At 35.1% G+C, this 21,323-nt stretch overlaps 1 protein-coding gene across 3 annotated transcripts in view; it reads right to left on the bottom strand.

The window, feature by feature from the left end:
- Positions 1–21,323, bottom strand: part of CACNA2D1 (calcium voltage-gated channel auxiliary subunit alpha2delta 1) — a 537,856-nt gene that overhangs the window by 420,687 nt on the left and 95,846 nt on the right. For all 3 annotated transcript variants that reach the window (XM_053553458.1, XM_053553462.1, XM_053553459.1), the window contains exon 2: positions 20,331–20,412. In XM_053553458.1, the coding sequence (XP_053409433.1) occupies positions 20,331–20,412 (82 nt within the window). The remainder of the gene's footprint in view (positions 1–20,330; positions 20,413–21,323) is intronic.

Below are 21,323 nucleotides of genomic sequence, written 5' to 3'. Positions count from 1 at the left end.
TTCTATAGCCAAGTCCCAGCTGAGCACAGATGCTACTAGTGAACACTAACTTCAAATAGACACAAACACATACACTAACATTTATTAAAAAGGGTATTACTTTTATAATTTTTTAAAGAGATTAAAATTACTATTTTAAGAGATTTAAGTTAAATTGTTACTCCTAAAATCAACTGAGTTATTTAAATTATGAGGTTCTGCTTATTTGAACGTTAACCTCATTGATTCTCATTCAAACCTTTCAAGGCACATTAATTTTGTGATATATAAAATCCCTACATTGGGCAGCGCCTGTGGCTCAGTGAGTAGGGCACTGGGCCCATATACCGAGGGTGGTGGGTTCAAACCCAGCCCCGGCCAAACTGCAACAAAATGCCTACATTTAGTTTCATCCAGGATTCCTGCTTATTACTCAAGTGCTTATGCTTTCTGCTGAGAAGTAGGTTATTGAGTCCTGATTTAAAGACCCATGTCAGTCATGAAGAACTTCATCCAATGCAAATCTTTCTCTTTCATTTCAGACTAAGATGAGATTCAGGAACATAGATTAATTGATTGGGGGTGCAAACAGATAAACCTCAACATCACCTTAATTGATCCAGGATAGTTAGTTCTTTGCAGGAAAACCAATAGAGCTAAATGATGTGACATGCAGTTGTGCTTTGTATCATTAATACCTCATTCATTTGTCTATGAAGCCTAACTTCCTTCCTATTGTATCAGAAATATAACAGGGTTCATAGTTGGTAGTGATTAGTTCAGATGTACAATCTGTAATTCAAAGTATGTGCTGCAGGTAATGTCATTTATTAAGTCATTACCTACATAAGCCACACATGTGGGTAGGAACTTTAAAGAATAGTTTATAAATCAGAAGAAAGAATTTCAAAGCATATGCATATTCACTCAACAAATAAGGTCCTCTCAAATTTTTAGGACAATTTTTAAATACTTAAGAAATAAAAACAGGATATAACTCAAATTTTAAATAAAGTCAAGGAAGCTTAAGTCTAACACCCAAGTGCAAATATCCAGCTATATTATTTTATACATAAAACCACAATTATAATGTTTCCTTAGGGAATAAAAATAAAATAAAATTATATAAGCAGAGAACTTGCTTTGCTCTTGTTCTAAACAATACAATGCTCTTTGTTATTAAGAGAGCTATTACAAAGGCTCTTGATACTCTCTTTAGTAGATGATTTTCAAGGTAGAATGTTTCACATGGACTTTTAAGACTCCATGATAAATTTCCATAAGTACTTATATTTCTAACTCTTTTCACCCTTAAAATAAGCCACATTTCTATAATACTTAGTACATTAATGTAGTAACATTAAAACACAGCCTAGAGTATCTTTTCCTACACCTAGTTTTTTTTTTCTTATAAATAATTATATGCTTTCCACCTTATCCAATTTCTTTCCTGAAGAAAAAACAGCATGGTGGAAATAATATGAGTTTTTGGCAGCATACAGAGCTCCATTCAAATCAAGTCAACAATTGCAAATGCTGTGCAATTTTGGCCTTTGTTTACCCTACTAGAAAGAATGCAGCATGTTGAAAGACTTTAACAGAGGATATTTTTCATCCTAAATGATAAGCGAATACATTTTAATATTTTTACCGGTCAAGTTCTCCTCCAGCTGTCCTGACACAAGTCTTAACCAAAAGAATACTTGTTGCCTCTCAGACTTTTTTTTTCTTAGAACCTTAAGTGTTTTTAATATTCTTTCACAGTTACATTTGAAAAGCAAATTTCACTGTGATTACAACGTAGATTACAGTTTCCTACCTACTTCATTGAGCAAATTAAGTAGGAAAACCCTAATGTATGTCCTAAGTCTCCTCGTTCTAACAAAATATGTTAATTATGTTAAGATAATCTATGTCCTAAGACTCTTTTCTCTAATTAAATCCATAGTTCCAAGATAATCTTCAAAACAATGCATTTAAAAATAACCTCACCTGCATGGACTAATAAAGCATGGTCTATGCATACTATAGAGTGCTGCTCAGCCTTAAAGACAAATAATGATCTAGTATCTTTTGTGACAACCTAGATGGAACGAGAGATGACTGTTCTAAGTGAAACACCACAGGAATGGGGAAACAACCACATGTACGCAATACCAGACGGTAACTGATCTATAAACACTTAATTGCACATATGTAAGTAAATCTCAATGAAAATCAAGCTGGGGGAGAGGAGGGAGGAGGAGATGAGTAAATTCACACCCATTGGGTATGGTGCACACTGTCTGAGTGGGGAACGCGCTCATAACTTTGACTCAATTTGTGTAAAAGTTAAAGTATGTAAACAAAACACAAACACATGTACCTCCTAATATTCTGAAATTTTAAAAATTATAAAGCTACTATAAAAATAAACATAAAATGTAATACTCAAAAAATGATACCACTCATTGATATAATTGCTTAACAAAATTCCTAATGAAATGTTTTGGAAACCATAATACTCAGTCTTAGACCATGGAATTATCCAATGGAATAACGTGGACACCCCAGAAATACTAAAAACTAAATATGCTTCCAAGTTGTGGATAACTTGGATTACTATTAATAATCAGTTTTTTTATTAAATCATAGCTGTGTACATTAATGCGACCATGGGGCACCATACACTGGTTTCTATAGACCATTTGACATATTTTCATCACACTGGTTAACATAGCCTTCCTGGCATTTTCTTAGTTATTGTGTTAAGACATTTACATTCTACATTTACTAAGTTTCACATGTACCCTTGTAAGATGCACCGCAGGTGTAATCCCACCAATCACCCTCCCTCCACCCATCCTGCCCCTCCCTCCCCTCCTTTTCCCTCTTCCCCGTATTCTTAGGTTACAACTGAGTTACAGCTTTCATGTGAAAGTCATAGTAGGGCTGAGTACATTGGATACTTTTTCTTCCATTCTTGAGATACTTTACTAAGAAGAATATGTTCCAGCTCCACCCATGTAAACATGAAAGAGGTAAAGTCTCCATCTTTCTTTAAGGCTGCATAATATTCCATGGTGTACATATACCACAAATTGATTAACAATCAGTTTTAGGCAGTTACTATATACCCCTTTTAGATGTTTCACATTTACTATATTATGTATTCACTTTAAGAAATGTAAAAAATACACTTAATTGACTATACTCATGAGAAAATGGGATTCAGGTTTTAGAATATCTAAAGAACATCTGAATCCCATTTCATTATGAAAGAGCAAATGACTGCCCAAAGCAGCAGAAGGTGAATGGTTTTGTGACACACTTAGGCAAAGAGAGCCTCCCAAGGCCACCCTTGCTTCAGTAGACTGTGGCAATATAGGAAAGTTCCCTTGGATAAGGAAGAAAGGAACTGAGAATTTAAGACCAGTATGTCTCAAGACAAATGTTGAGAGATGACTGTGGGAAGCAGAGGTCCAGCTGAAGGGTAATGGTAAATAAAGAACCACCCAGAGCACTGCGGGGCTCCAGCAGGCTGAAGATTGGCCAAGCTCTCTACGTCAAGAGAACAAGAGACACACAAAATACACCGGACACCTTGTCAGCTAAGTTTCCTCTTACATGCACACACCAAGACGCAAAGTCAAGGACATTAGGGAGTATTCAAAGTTGAAACTCAAAATTTACTAAATCTTTAATAAGACCACTAGAGGTTTGTTTTGAACTAAAACAGGCTGATCTTCAAATTGTGAAGTTAATTTTTTCTTTCTCCTGAAACAAAGAATGGCAGTTTAGGAACAAGTTTAGCTCCTTAAAAAACAAACAAGCAAACACAACCAAACAAGAAAAGTCAAATTTCTGCATATTAAATCTTAAATATATAAATTTTGGCAAGCCCTTCCCCTAATACCTGTATGTTTACTTCCTTTCCAGGAAACTTGTCCTAGATAACAAATCAATATTTCTGCCACATCCACGGCCATCTTTCTGAGGCAAGTTTTCCCTTTGAAGGTCCCTGATGACACAGAAGCCGTAGGAGCTCCCACACACACAGCTGGTAATACTCCCTCGTATGGCCTTGGCCCCTAACTAATTGTGTGGGGACTTACATCAGACGTACAAGCCATGGAAAGCAGCTAACATCGGAGGCCATAGCTTGAGAGGAACCAGGTATCAAAGATCAGTAAAAGTAATAACAAATTGAACCATATTCTCTCACATTGGAAGTGAATTGGACAGAGCATAAATCAAGAGCTTAAAGATAAGTAGAAATGAAAAGATTAGTGGGAGGAAAACAGTACTCAGAGCTACCAATCAACAGAAGAGGTGATTAGGATACACAGAATAATAGCCTCCCAAAGATATCCTCCTCCTAATCCTCAGAACCTGTGAATATATTGTTATACAGCCAAAGAGAATGAAGTTTGCAGATGGAATTAGCATGAGAAAAATTCAGCCCAACAATGCTGGCTTTGAAGAAGGAGGAAAGACGCAAGGAGCCAAAGAAAGGATCTGTGACCTACAAAATTATAAGATAATAAATCTGAATTGCTTTAAGCCAATAAGGTTATGGCAATTTATCACAGTAGCAGTAGAAGAGTAACACAATGAGTTAGTTAAGAATAGCTCCCACCTTATAGTCAACAATAACAACAAGCCTCGGAAGCTCTGAATTGCCAGCCCTTTCCTTGACCAAACTACATTCTAAATTCTTTGAGTTCTCGGGGAAACTTAGGCTCCTCAGTTCCCTTAAATTTGCTAGATTTTTTTATGAGTACTTCTACAATAAACTGACTGACTCACTGTTACCAAAAATAAAAATCCTAATACAACTCCATGTTTGAAAGTTATGATTAACAGTATTTATTATTACTTTATACTTTCATTTCATTCATTACTAAGATCTTAATAATGTTCTAAAGCTCTATTGTAAGAAATGCACAACTTCCGTCAGACTTTAGGAAATAATGAAATTAGTTCAAGGACATCCATTATTACCTTCGTGATTGTGTGAAGTTCCGCGAAGAAGGTCTACACAGAAAAGCTAGAAATATCAAAATGGATATGCATATACTGAACAAAGACCAGATAAATTAGATACCTGAATGTGATCCCACCTCATAATAATGAGAGATTGGATTAAAAGGAAGTGTTGTATCTCCCACCATCATAACAATTTCACTGTATTTATAGGAAAGAGGAGTAAATTCACGTATCTTCAATACTAATGCAGGCAGGAAAAGAGATTCATTGTCACCTCAACTGGTTCAGATGCCCACAAAATCAATTTCACTGAATTTTAGTTGAATTTTGCAACGTGGGATGCTTTGTCTGTGGGTTAGGTTTTTATTCCCCTTTATTAAATGTTCTTTGGGCTTTTGAACTACTTGTTCCCTAGCAACTGAGAATGTCTTGTTTCTAAAAGATATATTAACACAAAAGAATAACAGATTGTTTTTCCAGGTCACTTTCAAGAATCAAAGTTCCCGTAACTAAAGAAACTCTAAAATGATTCAAAAACATTATAAAATCTTTCTTTTTGATTTATCATTAAGCCTCATCTTCATCTAAGCTGACCAACACGGAGAGATGTTGAGATATGTGAAGATTCATTCATATAAGATAAAGAGGACTCGTCACTCTAGATTTGAACTGTATTAGAATGTATGTTATCAACAACAAAGACAAACCTACTTTTCTCCTATGAAAATTAGCTTGAGTTGTAAAAAATAAATTTTACCATAAAAATTATATAGTAATTTTTCATTAACTCCGGATCCTTCAACCTCTCCCTTACTTCCTTTTGGTTAAAATAGTGAATGATACAGTCTCTTAAAGGAGTCGAGTTTTTAAAAACATCTTTCTCTTTAGTACTCTTGAGAATATCATCAGTTGTGTTTAGTACAGCTGGGTAAGAAGTGCAAACACCAGTTGCTAACATATATTAATTTAATATACTTTGTGTAAATTTATGAAGCTGTAAGTATTCATTTCATAGGAAGGATGGCATTGCATTGCTGTCATTTTAAAAATCACATTTGATTCTCTGTGTCTTCATTTTAAGTAAATTATAGCCCTTTTTTTTCTTTCCCCTATAGTGTAGCTTTTGGACATAGAATATTACCTTTGACATTTTTATGACTTGAGATTTCTATTTTACTACTCTTAAGCATATGCAATCACCTAACATGTGTAATATTTGTAAATATCATGGTTATTATGTATTTTCTATTTCCATTAACCACAATGTGAGTTTCAAGAGGACAAAGATTTTTGTCTGTTTTGTTCACTGGTACATGCCCAGCACATTGTACAGTGCCTGGCACAATAAATGTTGATTGTATAAATTAGAGAACAGATACTGATACCACTTACTGTGTCAGGCTTTGCTGGAATGCGAATGCTGACTTACAACAACATCTTCTCTGTGTTTGTTTGTTTTTTTGGAAGGGAAACAACAGCTATCTTCTTCTTGCTGGCAAACATCATAAAATATGCTATTTTAACCTTTGCACATGTGTGCTCAAAGTTGTACCATTGGAATATTTGGTATGATCATATTATTTTCTACACTAAAATATAAACAGTAATAATACAGGTAACTATAATTTCCTAATTCTCCTCTTTTTTAATTAATTAATTAATTTATTTATTTATTTTTATTGTTAAATCATAGCTGTGTACATTAGTGCAATCAAGGGGTACAATGTGCTGGTTTCATATACAATCTGAAATATTCTCATCAAACTGTTCAACGTAGCCTTCATGGCCTTTCTCTCTGTGTTTTAAAATCGATATATATTTCAAACCTAAAAAATAACAAGGGGCTATGCAGTTTCATACCAGACTATATACAATAGCTAAACAATAATTAAATGTCAATAATAAATAGACAAAATGAGGTAATCATCAATATGAAGAAGAATATTAAATGAGGAAATACAGGAGTTTATGTTGTCAGAATTCATGAGAAAGTAAAACCACATGGGCTGTGAGAGTCCCCAGCCTGGGATTACAGCCACACTTTGGAGGAAGCAGGTTCTTCAATAAGGGATGAAAGAAAGAAGGCATGTAACACACGGAATTATTAGAAAACAAGGATTAAAAGGCAGATTGAGGCATGATTATGGAGGACTACAAAAACATCAGGATATTGGTTTGTACTTTATTCTGCAGTCAACTGAAAAGTTAGGATATTGGTTTATACTTTATTCTGTAGTTAACACTAAGCTATTATAGACTAGTAATATATAGCTCAGAACTTCTAGTAGCCATCACAGCAATGAGTACATAAACATTGAAACTATGTTTGTTTACTATAAACCCCATCTGAACATATATAGACACACATACCATTCTATATGTGCATACACATAAAAATACATAATTTAGTCATATTCTCAATTATTTCATAAGACACAGGTGCAGAAGACCATATTCTCAAATTTATAGTGCATACTTTTCTAATGATAACTACATCTAACTGGCATTCAAATAAACTCAAGACTTTCCCTAGCTATTCTATTCTTTCTATTTGATAGGATACAGCTTCTTAGCTGGAATTGTGTCACATTTCAAATGGGACATTATGTTTCGGAAGGAATATTTAGGAAGAATGAAGTGAAAACTGGTGAACCTTCCACTGTATACACTACTACTTGCCCTAGTTTCTAATAATGAGAACATGATGGCGACACTTCCAAGCAATACAGTGAGGATACAAGAAGGAAAAGAACAAACTGCAACCATAAGTATGCCTCTAACTTTTTTTTCCATACTATACATAAGAATAGTGATTGTATTTATCCAAAAATACAGATTATTTCTGGAGAAGAGGAACTAAATTATAACAAAAGGCTAAAGAGAGTATGAAAAACAATAACAAAAAAATTGAATTTTTAGGGTAGAGACATTTGACATACAAGGTAAATCATAAGGTCATCTTTAAGAATACAGATTCAAAACAAGGAAAATGTTAAGTTGTATCTAATAGAAGCTATCTATTTGGGGGAGTTTTGTTGTTGTTTTTTAATTCCAAGGATAATTTATTAATCTTGCCTCTCTCCCTTTCCATGTCTAAAGCTGCATATGAATTGTGAATTGAGTATGATTTTGACTTGAAAACTCATGTGCAATCAGAAGTGGAAAAGATCATAATAGATTCTATTAAAACTAAATTAAAAAATAATTCACCATAGGCTGAGTGAGCTGCCTGTTTAATGTCTCTAACCCCAAATGACCTAAACTCATTTCACTGCCAACAAAATAAGTTTAAAAAGCAGCCCAGTTAAATTTGTCTCTAACTGTCATACCTTATTAACAAATGTTTTTTCTAAAACAAAACTGCTTTAATAGGGATTGCATTAAGATTGTATATTGCTTTGGGTAGTATAGACATTTTGACAATGTTGATTCTTCCCAGCCATGAGCAGGGTATGTTTTTCCATTTGTTAACATCTTTAGCTATTTCTTTTCTTAGAGTTTCATGGTTCTCTTTATAGAGCTCTTTCACATCCTTTATCAGGTAAACTCCCAAATATTTCATCTTCTTTGGCATTACTGTGAATGGAGTAGAGTCCTTGACTTTTTGCAGCTTGGCTATTGTTGGTATATATAAAGGCTACAGATTTTTGAGTATTAATTTTGTAACCTGAGACACTGCTATATTCCTTGATCACTTCTAAAAGTTTTATAGTAGAATCCCTGGTATTTTCCAAATATGCAATCATATCATCTGTGAAGAGTGAAAGTTTGATCTCTTCTGACTCTATATGGATACCCTTGATCATCTTTTCTTCCATTTTATATGGAATCAGAGAAAACCTTGAGTAGCCAAGACATTACTCAGAAATAAAAACAAAGCAGGAGGAATCATGCTACCAGACCTCAGACTATACTATAAATCGATAGTGATCAAAACAGCATGGTACTGGCACAAAAACAGAGAGATATTTGTCTGGAACAGAATAGAGAACCAAGAGATGAACCCAGCTATTTACTGTTATTGGGTCATTAACAAGCCAATTAAAAACAATCAGTGGGGAAAAGATTCCCTATTTAACAAATGGTGCTGGGTGAACTGGCTGGCAACCTGTAGAAGACTGAAACTGGACCCACACCTTTCACCTTTAACTAAGATAGATTCTCACTCGATTAAAGATTTAAACTTAGGACATGAAACTATAAAAATACTAGAAGAAAGTGCAGGGAAAACTCTTCAAGGAATCGGCCTGGGTGAATATTTTATGAGGAGGACACCCCAGGCAATTGAAGCAGCATCAAAAATACACTACTGGGACCTGATCAAACTAAAAATCTTCTGCACAGCCAAGAACATAGTGAGTAAAGCAAGCAGACAGCCCTCAGAATGGGAGAAGATATTTGCAGGTTATGTCTCCGACAAAGGTTTAATAACCAGAATCCACAGCGAACTCAAACATATTAGCAAGAAAAGAACAAGTGGTGATCCCATCTCAGGCTGGGCAAGGGACTTGAAGAGAAACTTTTCTGAAGGGACAGGTGCACGGCCTACAGACATATGGAAAAATCCTCATCATCCTTAATCATCAGAGAAATGCAAATCAAAACTACTTTGAGATATCATCTAACTACAGTAAGATTAGCCCACATCACAAAATCCCAAAACGAGATATGTTGGCATAGATGTGGAGAAAAGGGAACACTTCTACATTGCTGTTGGAATGCAAACGAATACGGTCCTTTTGGAAAGATGTTTGGAGAATACTTAGAGATCTAAAAATAGATCTGCCATTCGATCCTATAATTCCTCTACTAGGTATATATCCAGAAGACCAAAAATCACATTATAACAATGATATTTGTACCAGAATGTTTATCGCAGCCCAATTCATAATTGCTAAGTCATGGAAGAAGCCCAAGTGCCCATCGACCCACGAATGGATTAATAAATTGTGGTACATGTATACCATGGAATATTATGCAACCTTAAAGAAAGATGGAGACTTTACCTCTTTTATGTTTACCTGGATGGAGCTGGAAAATATTCTTCTTAGCAAAGTATCTGAAGAATGGAAGAAAAAGTATCCAATGTACTCAGCCCTACTGTGAAACTAATTTATGGCTTTCACATGAAAGCTATAACCCAGTTATAACCTAAGAATAGGGGGAAGGGGGAAAGGGAGGGGAGGGAGGAGGGAGGTGGGCAGACGGAGGGTGATTGGTGGGATTACACCTGCAGTGCATCTTACAATGGTATATGTGAAACTTAGTAAATGTAGAATATAAATGTCTTAACACATTAACTAAGAAAATGCCAGGAAGGCCATGTTAAACAGTTCAATGAAAATATTTCAAATTGTATATAAAACCAGCACATTGTACCCCATGTTTGTATTAATGTACACAGCTATGATTTAATAAAAAAAAAAAACTGCTACCTACCTATGCTGATATACGATGTTACAAATTTATATTCATTTAAAGAATTTCATACACAAATTCCTGCCTCAAATTCTTATGCCCTTCTTGAGCAGTTTTTCAACCTTAGCACTACTGACTAACATTTTTTACTAGATGATTCTTCTTTGTTGGCTAAAGGGATGTTTCATGCACTGTCGAATGTTTAGCAGCCTTGCTGGCCTCTGTGCTCAGTAGATGCAAGCAGCAACCCCCATGTCCTGAGTTATGATAATTACAATTATTTCCAAGCATTGCCAAATGTTTTCTGGGGCACAAAGTTGCCCCTGGCTGAAAAACACTGCACTAAATATATATTTAGAGAAATAATAAATTATAAATTTATCCTTCAAGTACCAGCATAACTTAAGAGAATGCTAATTAATGATTAATACTAGAATAGAATGCTAAGATGAAAGAAAACATTTTAGTACCTATAATAAAATATTAAAAGTCACCCTAAAATTGGAAATCTCCTTAATGTTTACTCTGTATGTTGGAAAATAAATGTAATTAGCCACTTTTTTTTTAACAAAACAAAAAGCTTCTTACTTTAAAGTCTCCAGTGAGGTAGTGGGGGGACAGGTAATGGTTAAGGGAATCCATTTCTCTGTACTCTTGATGGTAGCACATTCTGAAGTCAAAAGAGATTTCTTTCTACTTAGGACAAAAAAATATCCAAGAGGATGGTCTAAACAGTTATGGTGACTGATTTAGTCAAAATATTTCATTGTTGAGAAAAGGAAGGTAACTCAATGAAATAAAAATGTGAGATAATAACTACCTTATTAAAAGTAAGAAAGCATGTAACTTCTTCAAGATTTATTAAAGAAAGCAAGCATGTAACTTTTTCAAGATTTATTAAAGAAAGCAAGCATGTAACTTTTTCGAGATGTGATTATTTTCACATGTCCTTTTATAATACTTTTTATTCTTACGACCATTCTGTGTAGAAGGGGAAGTGTTGTTACTGATCTCACTGGATAAGGAGGTAAAGGGAATTCTAACCTCATAGAATTTGCAGCACACCCAAGACTAAAAGATTCGTAATTCCTTGCTATGGTCTGTTGCATCTTGCTTATTCCATAGTCAAAATCACTAATGATTAATTATGTTCTGCTTTTAAAAGTATCTTCTTTGATAAATATATTAATATATTAAACACTTTACCTCCAGAAGATGAATATTCTATTTACATAAAATGGTATGGCCTCAGTACCAAAGGAAAGCACCAGTTTGAGTTGGCAATGAAGAAACATTTATGGAGGTGGAGTAACATGGTGGAGTAGAGACATCATTTTGCAACCACTTGTGGAGAGATGGGGAGAAAGGACTCCAGACATCTCTGGTGGGGGGAACCTGCCCAGAAGCACTCCTTTGAGGGAAGAGGAAGGTAGCAGGAGACTCCAGGAGCCAACGAAGAGGTCGGGAGCAATAGAGAAGCGGCACAGAAGGAGGCGTGACTGCAGCTGTGCTTGGCCTGGGCTCGGCTCTGATGCCTCCTGAATACTTAATTTAAATAGAAGTTGGACCCGGTGTGGTGGCTGAGCCCTGTAATCCTAGCACTCTGGGAGGCTGAGGCAGGTGGATTGTCAACTAGGGAGTTCCAGACCAGCCTAAGCAAGAGCAAGACTCTTGTCTCTACTAAAAATAGAAAAACTAGCCCAACATCTTTGCAGATCCCTATAGTACCAGCTACTCAGAAGGCTGAGGTCAGAGGATCACTTGGGTCCAACAGTTAGAAATTGTTGTGAGCTATGATGACACCAGGGTGACAGAGTGAGACTGTCTCAAAAAACAAAATAAGTTGAAATTACCTGAGGATGGCAGGGGTCGGGGTTGAGAGGAGAGCTGTGGGACAGGAGCTACAACGCCAGTAAAGGAAGTTGCCAAATGACAGCAATGACAAAAAGAACCCCTGTGGTTCTCTAATTTCTTGGAGAATTAAGTAGAAGGCCAAAGAAGTGAGGTTGAGTTGCATGAGGCTAGAGGATCACTTGAGCCCAGGAGTTTGAGTTTGCAGTGACCTATGATGATGATGATGCCACTGCACTCTAGCCATGGCAACAAAGCCAAGATCCTGTCTCAGAAAAAAAAAAAAAAAAAAAAAGAACTTCTAGGAATTTATTACTAAGGAAGTAATCTGAGATTTATGGGCAAGCGTGTCGTATAGTGAAAATTTGGAAATAACCTAAAAGTCCAATCATAAAGTTAAATAAATTATGATTGATGGACATGATGGGCTGATGTACAGCCAATAAATACTATGTTTAAGATATAATGATAAATGAAAAATTATGCAAAAGTGAATATATATCAATAAGTATAAAATGGTTAAAGATTTTATATAGTATGATTCTAATTTTATTAAAATGTAATTATCTATTCAAAGACTATAAGGATATATTAATATTAGTCAATTTGTGAGATTGCTTGATTTTATTTTTTTCTTTATACTTCATGTTTTCCAAGTTTTCTATAAAAATTTTCTTATGAAAGAAAACAATGCTATTTTGCAAAGGAATAGAAAAGAATATAAAAAAAGAAAAGACATTCTTCACTCAAAATACTTCTGTAAATATTCGCTTAAGAGTATTGGATTTCATGCTCAATATTTAAACATATTTCATATTTGCATCTTTGAGAATTGTACTGAAATGTAAAGGTATTGATTCTGACATAACATTAACTTATGAAATCATAATGTGACTCATAATGTGACTAATGGCACCATTGTAGAATGATTCTACCTTCAAAAATAAACCTCCATGCAAGGCGCTGTGGCTCATTTCTGTAATCCTAGCATTCTGGGAGGCCAACGCAGGTGGATTGCTTAAGCTCAGGAGTTCAAAACCAGCCTGAGCAAGAGAAAGATCCCATCTCTACTAAAAATAAAAAAACTAGCCAGGCGTAGTGGCACACACTTGTAGTCCTAGTTACTTGAGAGGCTGAGGCAAGAAAATTGCTCAAGCCCAAGAGTTTGAGGTTTGTTCTTACTACAGAGTTAAATGATCAAATGTAAATGACTACTATCAAATCCTTCTTTGAGCTATGATGCCACAGCACTCTACCCAGGGTGACAGAGTGAGACGGTCTCCAAAAAATAAAAATAAAAAACTGACGGAAAAAAAATAATCCACACACTTTCCTATCTGCATATTGTAGCCTAAAATTTTAGAAATTCAGTTTGCATTTAAGAAGACAGCTTTGTAACAACAAAGTGACATGCGTCATTTCAACTTTCTTAGATAACTGGAGAAATACAGTAAGTGCTGTTGACCGAAAGTGTGGATTCCCCCAACACGTTTTATTGTCAGTAGACACACAAAACATTAGAATAATGGCAGAAGGAATATGTGGAGCAGTCTCAAATAATATAGTTCAAAACGAACATTATATACACACGATGTGACTCAGGAAGTCTTTCAAACCATTGGAAAAGCTGGAATTAAAAGAAAGGAGTGAGAAGAAAATGCAGGGAGACCTAGGTGAGGACCAAAGGGTGCAGCGACCTAGGCCTCTGGCGATGGCAATTTGAACAGATGGAGCAAGTAAGGCTTTACTGTTTCTGGGCTCCAGGAGGAATAGACAACATGAGCCAATGAGGCACCAAAGACACAAAATTTAAGGAGGTGCTCACTTACTCTGAACTTTTACAAGTTTATGAGCTTCAGAGCCAGTGCCTCCTTAAAATTTTGTGTCTTAGGCACACCTCACTTGCCTTATACAGCTGCCCAGGTCCTGTTGAGCCCCATCACCACCTGTTGCCTACTGGAAAAATATGACCATTTGGAACGAGGAGAAATTTTACTTCTTTCAAAATATAGTATCTTCATGCTTGCTTCTTAATACCAGATGTGTTTGGATATAAAAGAATTGCTACAGAGTTAAATGATCAACTGTAAATGACTACTATCAAATCCTTCTTATTATAATAAGAAGGGGGCTGTAGGGCGGCGCCTGTGGCTCAAGGAGTAGGGCACCGGTCCCATATGCGGGAGGTGGCAGGTTCAAACCCAGCCCCGGCCCAAAAAAAAAGGGGGGGGCTGTAAAAGAAGGCCCCCTTACAGGAAAGGTGAAGAAAATAGTACACAGAAGAGATCACAAATCTCCTAACTTGCTTACATTGTTGAAAATCGCTGTCCCTTGGCAGGTCTAATCAAATGTAGTGACTAAAACTTTCTGACACATTTACCAAGTTCTGTTTCCTTTAACATTACACTTTGTATGTTCAGAAATGTAAAAATAGAAATGACAGTTTTTTCTATTCATTAATTTATATATAATTGTTTCATGAAGCAAATTCTCACTAAAGAACCCATTAATTTAAAACACCTGACAATTTCGACGTTGGTCAAAATTTAGGTGTGTATCTTGAGAATGAAATTTTTTATTAACAAATTAAGTGTACGTGGTGGCTTGTGCCTGTATTCCTTGCACTCTGGGAGGCCAAGATGGGTAGATAGCTTGAGCTCATGAGTGGACCAGCCTGAGCAAAAGCAAGATCCTATCTCTACTAAAAATAGAAAAACTGAGGCCGGAGGATCACTTGAGCCCAAGAGTTAGAGGTTGCTGTGACCTATGACACTAGGGCACTCTACCCAGGGTGACAGCTTGAGACTGTCTCAAAAAAAGGAAAAAAAATTAAGTGTAAAAATGGCCACAAGTAAATATTCTATGAACTTAGAAACTTTGTTTTCAAGAATATTAAGAACACTTTAATGTAAAAAATGTTATCTATTCACAAATACGTGATAACCAGCCTTTCCTGTAGCTAACGATATATTTGCATGTGAGGGCATGCATACACATGCACACTTGAGAGTTTAAAAATAATAAAAGGGGCGGCACCTGTAGCTAGTGGGTAGAGTGCCGGCCCTATATACCAAGGGTGGTGGGTTCGAACCCGGCCCCAGCCAAACTGCAACAAAAAAATAGCCGGGCATTGTGGCAGGCGCCTGTAGTCCCAGCTATTCAGGAGGCTGAGGCAAGAGAATTGCCTAAGCACAACAGCCGGAGGTTGGCTGTGAGCTGTGACACCACAACACTCTACCAAGGGCGATAAAGTGAGACTCCTTCTCAAAAAAAAAAAAACATTAAATAAATAAATAAATATAATAAAAGATACTTGAAAATATGCTATAATTCAGATTAAAATTAAATATATCTTTTTCAACACCTGGGGATTTTTTCTGTTTTTACTGGTCTATAAATGTTTAAAATGTATAAATATAGCCTCTATTCTATGTTAATATATCTTTGATACATTTTTAGATACAGCTTTTATAAGTATAGTATTCAAGTAACAGATATAAATCAGTGGAAGACTGCTAATCATCCTCTAATATTTGTTCCGCCCACTACCATTGTAACAGAATTTTTTTTTTTTTTTGTAGAGACAGAGTCTCACTTTGTCACCCTCTCTAGAGTGCTGTGGCATCTCAGCTCACAGCAACCTCCAACTTCCGGGCTTAGGTGATTCTCTTTCCTCAGCCTCCCAAGTAGCTGGGACTACAGGCACCTGCCACAACGCCCAGCTATTTTTTTGTTGTGGTTTGACTGGGGCTGGGTTTGAACCCGCCACCCTTGGTATATGTAACAGAATTTTAAGTTGGCACATGCATGCTTAGATACAGACAGATCCCACTTTCTCTGACTCCTTTCTAGTCAAAAATGCCTTACCCTTAATTGACTAATCTCTTTCCCTTTGGGGTGTCCAACCTCAGTCCACAGGCCACATCCTGATATTGTGAGGACTATTTTTGCTTATCTGTGGTATCACATATCATAGTGTTTGTGTATTTACTATGTGGCCCAAGACAATTCTTATTCTTCCAATGTGCATCAGAGGGGGAAAAAACGGTTGGACACCCCCAATTTACTTGATGCCTAAGAAATAATACCAACTGGAAGAATCATCTTAGACTCTGGATTGAAAGCCACATGCTAAGAACGGCAGAACTGCCCCACCATCCCTAGACTGCTTACCTATGGACTCCCATGCAAGAAAAAAATATGTAACTGCCTTTTCTCTTTGTCTCAGCCTGTACCACAACTAATTCAATATACTGCCCCCAAGTAAGACAACAAATAAATGATATTTGTTCAATTCTGATTACATATCTATAAATATTTTCTATGGATATTATCAATCCCAAAAACTCCATGAGATTAAATATCTTGGCTATATCTCAAAGCTAACAATTGGTGAAGCTGAGGTATAATACTTTTAAAATGGTTTTAAAGGGATATACAATAATATTCTATAAAAAATACTATGTGTGTTTTCTTCATTTAGAAAAACCTGAAGACGAAATTAGGGAAATTTTACTTTCTGTACCACTCTTAGCAATTATTTCAATGTATATACACACAAAACCATTTCTATGCACACCAACAAAGATGGGTGGTCTTAAATTATGCATGTAAATTTACATCTTGGAACTTTCTTCCACTCTTTTCTTTTTTAAAGAAATTCAAATGAAAATATTCATGAGTAGATAATTGGTGGCAGAGCTTTGCCTTCTTCTAATTTATATCTTTTATGGAAAGAACAGTAGCGTAACCAGATAAACCAAGCTTGTACCTAATTGGGTAACTGCTTACTTTTTCAAAATACAAGTGTGGATATAAAAATGCAAAATGTTAACATATATACAAAAATGTGTTTCATAGTTCAAAGTTGCATCCAATTTAGTAGTTGTGTAACCCAGAACAAAATTTTAACCTTGCAAACAATTTCTTCATGCATATTAAAGATGATGATGCTCAATGCACAAGGTCGTCCAAAGGATTAATGAGACATACATGTAAAAGGCTTAATACAGTGCTTAAATTAATGGGGAAAAAGAAGACAGTTCTTCAATGGAATTTTAAAAGGCTCTTATATATTAAGTATACTAATAAAAATTATAATACATCATTTCTTTCCCCAAATTTTTTAAAAATTTTAAAAGGCACTTATACATTAAGTATACTAATAAAAATTATAATACATCATTTCTTTCCCCAAATTCTTTTATATATTATTATAAAGGGGAATTACAAATATATTTCACTTATAAATGAGGATGCAAATCCCAAACAACACATTAACAATTTGAATTAAAATTAATGTTTAAGTAATATACTTTGGTCAAAATTACTTTCCCCAAATTTTTCCTCAATTATTTCTCTACTTTGTGGATAAGCATATGGCATATGCAATTGATAAACATATGTATTCTCCAAATGATTAGATAATGGAAAAATTCAGTAAGAGACACCTTAAAACTCAAATGCATCTGGGTCCACAGTCCTACTGAAGCCTATTTACTCTTGATCTTTAACAACAGATAGGCAGGCAAAATCTCCCATTTATAATCAAGGTACAGAATTTATTCAATAGCATTATCACTTTCCCTGGGCTAATTTTCATAAAACTGCAAACATTCATTACTCTACCTATGTTGCCTCCCTGAACAGGTTCTGGCCTTCATAAAGAAAGCTACATGTACCATATGAAGGCAGGAAAAACAATCATATTGAAATTTTGGAAGAATCTCCATTTCTACAATATTGAATTTCAAACCAGGGAGGTACCAAGTTCCTCCATTTATTCAACTTCTCACCCAAGGCCCCCAATCTCAGCCCAAAATTTGCTCTCAACTCTGTCATGCTTCAGAGTTCTCACAGCCAAAATAAATAAATAAATAATACATTCCTTTTCCCACATCATGGACCTTCTATTAGGCAAAAAGAATGAGGCATTTGGAATCATTTGTCTGTGTAAAATGACACCCTTCATGTGCCCTAATACTTATATATTTTTTTCCTCCAGTAATAAATCCTCCAGTAATAAATCCTCCCCCTAATTACATAAACACATAATTCTTTTCTTTGGAATATTTCTGTTACTATAATGAGGTGCGTGTCTCATAAACAGAATTAGGGAGATTATCTTTCATCCTTTTCATTCTATTTTGTTATCCTAATTCAGAAAAAGTCATTGATAGACTCTTCTTAGTAATCTATACTCCATAAAGCATATGAAAACCAGCAAGACATTTTTTATTTTTGTGCTTGATAATTTATTGTAAAAAGCAGATTCAGCGAAAGAAGTTTCACCTATTAGTATCAAAACTAACAACGAGGTTGGCCAAGCAGGTGGTTTAGAGCAGCACTAAGGAAGTGAGGGAGAGGCTTCCCAAAACAGCTTATTTTTTATCTCAATCTGTCAATAAAGAGAGTCATGTAGTATCTAATTAGAATCTTTAATATCTCATTTTTTTCCTCACCATAACTGAAAAAAAAAGCTTCACTCTTAGTCAATTTAAATAATATGTAAACGAATATGTAATTTAATAATATGTAAACAAATATGTAAACGAATATGTAATTTAATTTCGTTTACATATGCAATATGTAAACGAATATGTAATTTAATAATATGTAAACAAATATGATTTGCTGGCCCTTCCACAAACTCCATTTAGTTTCACAGAGGCTCACTTACTATCCCACACTCTTTCATATTCTAACATTTTCCCAAGGTAAATATTGCACATCCCCAAGTGTCCACTTACAATAGCTCTCAGGCATCTTAACACCCTCAGGAATCAATGTTTTTTGATCAGCAGAGTGTTAGTTGTCTGAGGAGGAGAACTGTGTTTGTCTATCCTTGGCTGCCTGCACACTGCCTGGGACATATTATGTGCCGAATATATTATACTGACTAGAAGTAAATACAATCGTTGGTATTCACGAGGGATGCTTTCCATTCCCAAATATGGCCCTTCTCTCACAGGCACTTAGGTTTGTTCAACACATTCTCGGTTTAAAATCTACAATTGTTTTTAAGGAGATTCTGGTATCGTTTTTTTGAAATATGTGCTTATTAAGGTTTCTCTTACGAATTTCAATTAACACAGAAGGTAACAATACATTATAGGTTCTCCAAGAGGAGAATATTCATACATAAATATCTGCATGATAAAAAGTCACATATTATACTTTAAACAACTTTTAGATGATTTCACTTTGTTGGCTCATCACGTTTTTAGAAAGGCCTCACTGCATCACTGAGAATGTAAAGCAACACTATTTTTATATTATTATATTACATATATTGCAATGAAAGTAGTCAGACCTTTGAAAAAAGACGTTTAAGGGCGGCGCCTGTGGCTCAAAAGAGTAGGGCGCCAGCCCTTTAGGCCAGAGGTGGTGGGTTCAAACCCCACCCTGGCCAAAAAAAAAAAAAAAAGAAAAATGACGTTGAATTTTTAATTAATCTTACAGAAATTTATATATGCAAATACTCTTACCTGTGGAAATGGAAAATAATCTATTGAAGATACTATGCAAATATTTATGCATTTTGGAGTAACTTTCACAGCCCGTTAAGAAAAAAGTCATTTTTTCTATGGACTCCTTTTCTTGCACCAAAACCTTAATATCAATCTCAGTGACCCTCTCTAGTCTCTAGATACGGCTGTAAACACTTTTCAAATAATTTTACAGGTAAAATCTACCTTCGAGGAATGAAGATATGTTCTCACTGCAAATATTCAAAAGAACCCATCACAAGACTTGTAGTCACCACTACATGAAAGCTCCTAAAATATATTCTGAAGAATGTATACCCTAAGGTAATAAGTACCTGACAATTTGAATGTGGGACCAGTGTACTCAATGTGGAATCATGTAAGTGAAGGCTGTGTGTAAGTAAACCATAAAGTGCGGTGAGAAAGTTTCATTAATTGTTAGGGATCTGATTTCTTATTCATAGTAACGTTGGAGTACCCAGGTCTCTTTCAGAATTTCTCTAATAGATCCACGTGAGGGTGTGGATCACATCCCATTTGTAACAGAGAAATCCAATTTCCTAGAAGATAGAACTGCATTCAAATTAAAGAAAAGATCAACAACTTTCTTTGTTGAATTTTACTCACATCAGCGAGCTGAGTGACTCCACTTGCTGTTTTTGCCAGTGTGACAAGGTCTTCTTGCATCTTATCCACCCATGACTTGATGCTGCAGAAATAAGAAAAGATTATGTTCTATCATCAGATCTCTAGCAAATAAAGGCTACATGTCAATGTTTCATACCCATATCCATGCTACAGCTAACTCATTAAATCATCTTTAAATCTTTTTCTGCCTCCTAGCTCCTACTATGTTCACCATCCCACTCCACCTTTAAATTGGAATAGCCCTAAAACTTAACTGTGCATGCTTTTAGGATGCTAAAATACCTCCAAATCAAAAAGAGAAAAATAACATTAATGTTTTAGCCAACACTAAAGTGCATGAAATTAGCTAAGATATCATCAGCTTTTAACCACTATTAATTACAGTACAACAAATATCTTAGTGTATCAAGTTCAGCAATGTTTTCTTTCCTTAGCTCAACTCAGATTTGGAATTACTGGATCAAAGCTTAAATTTTAACACAATGGTGTGATCATTACAACTATAATTGAAGAACTTAAGTTCAAATCCATTTCAGGTATATACTTCAAATGCAATGGACATCTTAAAATATGAGTTATGAGTGTCAGGTTGTTTTAGAAAAACCTAAATCCATGTCCTATCTTACCTTTTCCTGGCATTGGAGACATTACCCAATAATATCACAAAATTTTCTCCATTCAAATCAATGTAATTTAATTTGCAATTCCTTCATATAGTTCACTCATTCATCCTCATGATCTAAACCTAAAGTTAAAGTTAATACTTTTCTCTGCCCACGCAAATGTAAGAAAACACCAGTAAGCTAGTAACAAAGGTAGATGATTTGTATGTGAATATGAACTTATCTTAACATATACATATATAATTTGAATCATGGAGATTTAACTATTTTCCTCAGAGAAGAATTCCAAGGGTATATCAAGGTCACCAGCTTTTTTTAGATAAACTTAAATATAACAAAATAAATTAAA

This window comes from Nycticebus coucang, chromosome 11, assembly GCF_027406575.1.
Source record: "Nycticebus coucang isolate mNycCou1 chromosome 11, mNycCou1.pri, whole genome shotgun sequence".
NCBI lineage: Eukaryota > Metazoa > Chordata > Mammalia > Primates > Lorisidae > Nycticebus > Nycticebus coucang.
This window is presented reverse-complemented; position numbering and strand designations above follow the sequence as displayed.